The sequence below is a fragment of the Mya arenaria genome, chromosome 6 (genome assembly GCF_026914265.1).
Source record: "Mya arenaria isolate MELC-2E11 chromosome 6, ASM2691426v1".
Classification (NCBI taxonomy): domain Eukaryota; kingdom Metazoa; phylum Mollusca; class Bivalvia; order Myida; family Myidae; genus Mya; species Mya arenaria.
Window position 1 is genome coordinate 72,388,068 of NC_069127.1, and position 7,463 is coordinate 72,395,530.

At 36.2% G+C, this 7,463-nt stretch overlaps 1 protein-coding gene across 3 annotated transcripts in view; it reads left to right on the top strand.

The window, feature by feature from the left end:
* The window catches only part of LOC128237116 (uncharacterized), an 81,682-nt gene extending 74,928 nt beyond the window's left edge, over positions 1-6,754 (top strand). For all 3 annotated transcript variants that reach the window (XM_052952337.1, XM_052952338.1, XM_052952339.1), the window contains exons 24-27: positions 156-281; positions 3,126-3,287; positions 4,621-4,689; positions 5,951-6,754. In XM_052952337.1, the coding sequence (XP_052808297.1) occupies positions 156-281; positions 3,126-3,287; positions 4,621-4,689; positions 5,951-6,150 (557 nt within the window). In that variant the 3' untranslated portion in view covers positions 6,151-6,754. The remainder of the gene's footprint in view (positions 1-155; positions 282-3,125; positions 3,288-4,620; positions 4,690-5,950) is intronic.
* Positions 6,755-7,463: the final 709 nt, after the last annotated feature.

Here is a 7,463-nt window from a genome sequence, read left to right on the forward strand (position 1 = left end):
ATCAACGGGGTTAAACGACGTCATTGTTAAGTTATGTTACATCTGGGACCTATAAATAACGCTTTTATTAAACTCCTAACAAAAAACGTCATATGAAAATATGGTGAATATATGTAATCAAACATATCTTCAATTTATTCATTATCTATTTTCAGAGCCAAATAATGGTGGTGGTAAGAAGAAGAAGAAAAAGAAGGGTAAGGGAGGTAAATCCAGCCAGGAGGTGGGACCAGGGACCACAGAAGGGGCCAGTGGAGGACCAGAGGAGGAGGAAAATAATGGTAAGTTTTGGTTTCCTTTTACTTTTTGGACTGAAATAAAATGAGTGTAAACTTTTAACTGTAATTGGAAAGAAAAACATTTTAGGGTTATCGAGGGGTTAAAAAAGATTTAAACGATGGGTGAGAAACTAAAGTTATTTTCTCGGTGGGGTTCTTAACCGTTTTGTATATTAAGGCTCTACATTTTATTCTCAAAACAACCCTCCATCAGCTATGTTTGGTGGTGGACCAGCCGGGGCATGTGCTTTTACTGTTGGTGAGATGCTTAAACCTGCTCCCATATTTGAATACACCTTATGTCATAAATCCTTTGTCGTTGCTCTACCAGTTTAGGCAAATGTATTTAAAATAAATTGAACTAACATGTTAAAGTTTTTATATTGCTTAAGGCTGGTTATCAGCTTTATAAACTATATTGTCAAAAGTACCGGATGCTTCCAGAAACGATATAAAATTCAAAATATCCTTACTTAAAAGTGTATTTTGATGTGCTTAATTATGTCTGAATACATTATATATATAATTTATATAAGGTTTAGTTAAACGAGAATTTAAGTTTCCTTTTAAACCAGTGTGTGCACTTATCATAGAAGTACAGAGAAAGGGTAAAGTTGAATTATTATGGGTAAGTTCATAAATTTGGGCTAGGTGTAAATGAGTTTATATGTCAATTCCTTTGCCACTTTTAAACGGGATATCTGTAAGAAATATTGAGTTAAAAGTTTATTCGAAAAATTACTGATCCAAACAATGGACACAACCCATTTGCATGATTTGCATAGCTTTGGTATCTCCCCCTATTGTATTTTCCCTGTCTGTCTGTCACGGAGTTATGTTGAACGTCACTTCGTTTCCACTCAATAACTATAGAATGCTAAGACCCGGCAACTTCATACCTCGTTTCCAGGTTAGTAATGACCCGTACATGACCTCTATTAATTGTGATATCAGTAGGTCAAAGGTCAAGGTCGTGGTGAATTTGATGTGAAAAAAAGCCGTTTCCACTCAATAACTGAATATCCATTGTGTCCAGGAACTTCATTCCTGCTATGCCAGTTCAGGTCATGACTAGTAGATGGCCCATATTGATTTAGAGATTGATAAGTTAAAAGTCAAGGTCGCAGTAACATTCAGTTGAATCACAATATGTTGGTGGTAACATTAAGCAGAAAAAAAAACGGTTTTGCAGTCATCAGAACGGTTGCATCCATGAACTGCATGCTTTTTTGGTCTGTTGATCATGACTAGTAGATGACCAAGGTTTTAGTGAGATTGAGTGGAAGGAACATTTTCCACTCAAAAACTAAAGAACACTTGTACCCAGACCTTACACTTGGTATGCTAGTTGGGAATGATTTGTAGATGACCATTTATTATGACCCCCTTCGAAGAAGAGGGGTATATTGCTTTGCACAGGCATGTCGGTCGGTCGGTTGGTTGGTCCGTCGGTAGAGTGATAACTCAACAATTCCTAGACGTATGGTCATCAAACTTGACATGAAGGTTGGGCCTGATCAGTAAATGACCCCTATTGATTTTAGGGCTCATCAGGTCAAAGGTCAAGGTCACAGTGACCTTTAATGGTAAATGAATTTTAAAGCATGTCCGAGTGATAACAATACCTAGACCTATGGTCATCAAACTTGATATGAAAGTCGGGCCTGACCTGTCGATGACCCCTATTTTTTGGGGGGCCATCGGACCAAAGGTCAAGGTCACAGTGTCCTTTAATGTTAAAAGGTTGTCCGAGTGATAACTCGACAATGCCTGCACCCATGGCCCTCAAACTTGACTTTCAGATTGGGCCTGACCAGTAGATGACCGCTATTGTTTTAAGGGATCATCAGACCAAAGGTCAATGTCACAGTGACCTTGAATGGTCAAAGGTTGTTCGTGTGATAAATCGACAATGCCTGCACCCATGGCCCTCAAACTTGATTTTGAAGTTGGGCCTGACCAGTAGATGGCCCACAATGTTTTTGGGGGTCATTGGACCAAAGGTCAAGGTCACAATGACCTTGAATGATAAAAGGTTGTTCCAGTGATAAGATAACTCGACAATGCCTGCCTCCATGGCCCTCAAACTTGACTTGGAAGTTGGGCCTGACCAGTAGATGACCCATATTGTTTTAGGGGTCATTGGGCCAGAGGTCAAGGTCACAATGACCTTGAATGATAAAAGGTTGTCCCAGTGATAACTCGACAATGCCTGCACCCATGGCTCTCAAACTTGACTTGGGGGTTGGTCTTGACCAGTTGATGGCCCCTATTAATTTTAGGGGTCTTTGGCCAAAGGTCAAGGTCACAGTGACCTTAAATGGTAAAAGGTTGCTCATGTGATAACTGGACAATGCCAGCACCCATGTCCCTCAAACATGACTTGGAAGTTGGGCCTGACCAGTAGATGACCTATATTGTCCCCCAACTATGTAAGATCTAAATGTATTTATAATCATAGTATAATTTTCATTAAAACAAAAGAACTATTTGACAGTCTTAAACATTAACTTCTATGAAGGCAGAAGGGTTGACATGCTGGACTCTATGAAGGCAGAACGGTGCTATCAAAAAATGACTGTTGCAGGAACTTTCGATAACTCTTTAGCTAAAACCATAATAAAGAGAATATCGGACAAGCAATGTTTTAGTTGCACAACTAATATTGATATACTATAACCCCTTAATACAGCATCGAGAAAAGTATGTCCAAATCTTGGACACTTAAATATTTAAAATGCGTACCTGAACTATAAAATAAGTGATTTGAAATTTTACATTTTTGCAAATGCTTCACAATTATCAAAACCTTTTTCCAACTCCTCCAATGATGTTTATGGTCCACAGGGCTCCACCCTCAACAGCAGACCATTATACCCCTACCTTCCACACAGAATGCACCAGTCTACAAGCACAGTGCCCAGGGATTAGAAGGAGGTTCTGGCCCAGGGGGTGCCCCGCCTGACCGGGCTCGTGGTTCAGGCTTACCTGACCCAGATCTCAACGCAGGTATACACATTGTGAACCCACGCAAGCCAAACTATAACACCCTCCAGGCTATAATCAAGTCACCTTTATCACCTAAAATGATGGGGGAGGCCTGATTCTTATATATTGTTAAGAGGCGATATATTGTCAGTTAACAATCACTGCAGTACTGTGCTGTTGGGATTATTTCATGCTATTTGGTATTTTAAATAACATTCCAACATTGGGTTATTAAGTTCGAATTACACTTATAGACACAATCAGAGCATTTTTTGTGATTGATAACACTAATAATGGCAGAAGTCAATCATATTTCTTTTGTACATACTTTCCTAAATAAATAATTGCGCATTATTTACCATGTCAGTCTAGTCTTGCCTGGCAAATCATTAATCATTAATCATTAATGTTGCCATTTGAGAGGAAGGCAATAGTTGTGTTCTTTACAACACCTATCATAATTTTTCACAAGTATTTATCAACATTTGTTGAAGGGTTCTAACCATCAGTTTTTTAACTTTAATACTCCTAATGATTTGTCTCACTTTATTTTATTATATAAATGGAAATTGCATTTTACAAAGGCTAAACAGCATTTCTGTTTTCTGCATTGATGATATTGATTTCTCTGAAATGATTTATTATTTACCCAACATGATCTTGGTGACACCCTCTTTTGTAGCCGAGAACAACTCTCACGACCCACTTGACTGTGAGACTGTTGCATAACTGTTTACATTGCACTTTCTGTCTGTTAAAATAACGTAAATGGATCTTTCCACAAAGATAAGATGCAACCATTGCACTGTTAGCCATGCAATAGGTTTTGCTCAAGTTATTGACAAAGCATGCGTTAAAGCCGTTAAAACTGTATGATGTAAAAATACAGCATCGAACTGGATCCGGGTTTTGATTTTTAATCAAGAATGGTATTTTAAGTCATCTGATTCGTCGTTATTTGATCATTATTGCCATCCATAACTCGTCTCAGAAGTTCTGTTGAAGGTTATGCATGTTAGCACATATATTCATCTCTCAGCAACTATTTGATGAATTGCATTGAGACTTTATACAACAAAACACAACCACCCAGCGTACCTTTTTCATTAAGTGTGATAACTCTATTTCGAGTATGTATTTTTGTTTGGTTTTCCAAAAGCAACATTTAATAATGTGTTTGCTATTTGGTGTATAAAATAACACTTACCTAGAGTAATTGTGTTCAAATCACACCTTTAATGAGTGGCACATGACACTTAATATGTTTGACATGAGTTAAGGATTAGAGTGTGTTTGCATTCAAATGAAACTATTACTATTATTAATTATAAGCCTTTCAAATCATACTTTACAGAATCTCCGTACAACCGTCCGTCACCTATGATTGGTGGCGAGTCAGTCGGGGCATGTGCTGTTACTGCAGGTGAGAGTCTTTAACCTGCCTATATCTTTAAAAACACCTGGGAATGGAATAGAGAACCTCGATAAGTGCCCTACATGTACAGACACATATCTTTATTTGTTAGATAGATTTAAACATGCCATCTGTGTCATATTGTTATAGACAAAGTATGAAGATCCTATTTTCTGCTTGTATTCTATAATCAAGTCAGTTCCTTAATTATTTGAGAAAGCATTGATACATAACTTGAGTTGCTGCCTGTTATTTTTGAAATTGCCTTCATTGAGCCTGCATCTATAAATTATCATATTGACAATGACAAAGAGTAAGGTATATTGAACCAGAGTAACAGTTCTTTAAAGGGACAATATTACTACAAAATCAAGAACAAAATGCGTGTGCTTTAAATTTAAAAGTAATCTTAATATGATTTCATATACATTCTTATTGCTTCAAAAATGAGGAAAAGTAGTTGAAAAGTAAGCAATGAACTTCCTCTTTTCGTTCAGTTGTCAATACATTGATGATAAATTGTTTTATTGGTATTAAATTTAATATACCAGGAAGAAAAATGATCATGTGTGTTTTTATCAGACCTATTTAAGTGTCACATTTATACTTGTTCGACTTCATTTCTTAATAGTAATTTGAAGTGGAAAATATACTTTAACAAACATTGACAAACTATCAGTCATATTAAAGTGACATGTTGACAATGCCTCTAAAGTCAACACAGACTACGACGTTTTGATGTATAAACTTAATTCCATATCTCTTGAAAAAACACACTGTCTGCCATTTATTGACTCAAGACCATGGAATAAATCTTGCAAACAAATTCAGCGCTCCTAAGAGTCTGTCTCTTTACAGCTGTATTACATGTTTCAAAAGGAATATTTTACAAACACTAGACTCTTTTCCTTATCAGGCAGATATATCAGTTCAACAAATTTGCTTGTATGGTTTGATTTTTTGTTGCGGTATCAAGCCAGTGACAATAAGCAGATGTATAGCAAGAAAAATATTTATGGCTTAAATAACTGTCTAATTATGCCCCCGTAATACTGTTTGTGTTTGTGTTTGCTCTACGGCGCTTTTTTGTAAACCTTATTGTACGTTCAAATTTTGTACCATCCATTTAGCATTATACAATTTTTGTCAAATTAAACGCAGGAAACTGTTGAATTTGAGAAAAAGATTTAGGTAATTTAGGATATTGTTATAGAGTATTACATTATAATAAATTTCAAATTTAAAACAAGTTTTTTTTTATCATTTTCAGACGATGGAACACAGATACGACAAGAGAATGAAAAGCTTCTCAAAAAACTTAAATGCGGGATATGTATGGAACGACAGGTGGGCACTACACTACTGCCCTGTGGTCATTTGGTCACTTGTGACCGCTGCGCGAGTAGGCTTTCAAAATGTCCAATATGTCGGACAAAAATAAAAGGGTCCGTTAAGACTTTCATGACCTGATGTTGAAAGGCGCCAACTTCCCAAGGAGCTAGCCAGGATTTATTTTTCCAGTCAAGATAACTTTATTTCAACAGAAGCAGTACTTTTGTTTAAAAAAAGTAGTTTTACCAGACTTAAAATGATTGAGTTAAATTTTTAAAACCTTTGTCAGTGACAGCTGAGTATCCCCCCCCCCAACAAAAACGGCTGACATAAATGTTATAAACTACTGTCATTCAACAAATCAATATACCAATAGTCGCATTATAATTCAACAACATATATCAGCAAATAGTTGTACATCCCACTGAGTACTTTAACAACCTATCAACAAGTAACGAGGCGGAGGGAGATTCAGTATAACGGTTACACTATATTCACTATGTGTATTTGTGAAGTTATTCAAGATCAGTATAGGCATTTGGACTCATAGATGCGCAATTTGATTACACTGTGATGTCATCACTAATGAAGTCAATATCACTTATATGTCATTCGTATAGTACCTTGTGAAATAAAGTTTAAAAATATGTATGGCACTGTTTTCTCTTCAATGTGACGTTATTTTGAAGGCTAGAGATGATAGTTTGTAAAGCATTTTTCAACTGACTCGCAAAAAATACTCGCTTCCCGTTATTTTAAAGTTATTTTAGGCTCTCCGATGGTCATTTTTATACCACAGGCAAACACATTTTGAAGGGGTATATTGGAGTTACCCTGTGGTCAGTCAGTTGATCGGTCATTCAGTTGCAGTTCTCCTTGTACAGAGCATACTTTGAATAATACTGTATTGAACTTAATAAAACTTCAAACAAAGATGGAACATAATGAGAAGAAGTGAAGTGTACAGAAATCTTTACTCTGTTTAAGCTGATTGCAGAGTTATTGACCTTTGTAACTTATCCTTGTCCGGATCTTAACATGAAAACAACCACATGCAATCGAAACTTAAACAACCTTCATACAATGGTAAATCGCAATGATAAGAAGTGCAGTGAGCAAGAACCCAAACTCTAGTAATACAGTTAAAAATAAATTGCCATGTGCTTTATAAATAAAGGCGATGTATGCTTCAAAGTTTAAGCTCAAATTAAGAGTAAAGTCAATATGGACTGTTCCTTCTATGCACATAGATAAAGTTGGTCCTTTATTATGCACGGAGAGATGTAAGCACATTAAAGTCAATATTTCAGAAAAAAAATCATATATTGCATAGGAGCTTAATACAAGTGCTCACAACCATCCAACATATGTCATTAATCAAGTGAAATAACACCATCTTGAATATAATGCAAATTATGGCCTTTTATTATTCAACTTATGCATTCTGGTCA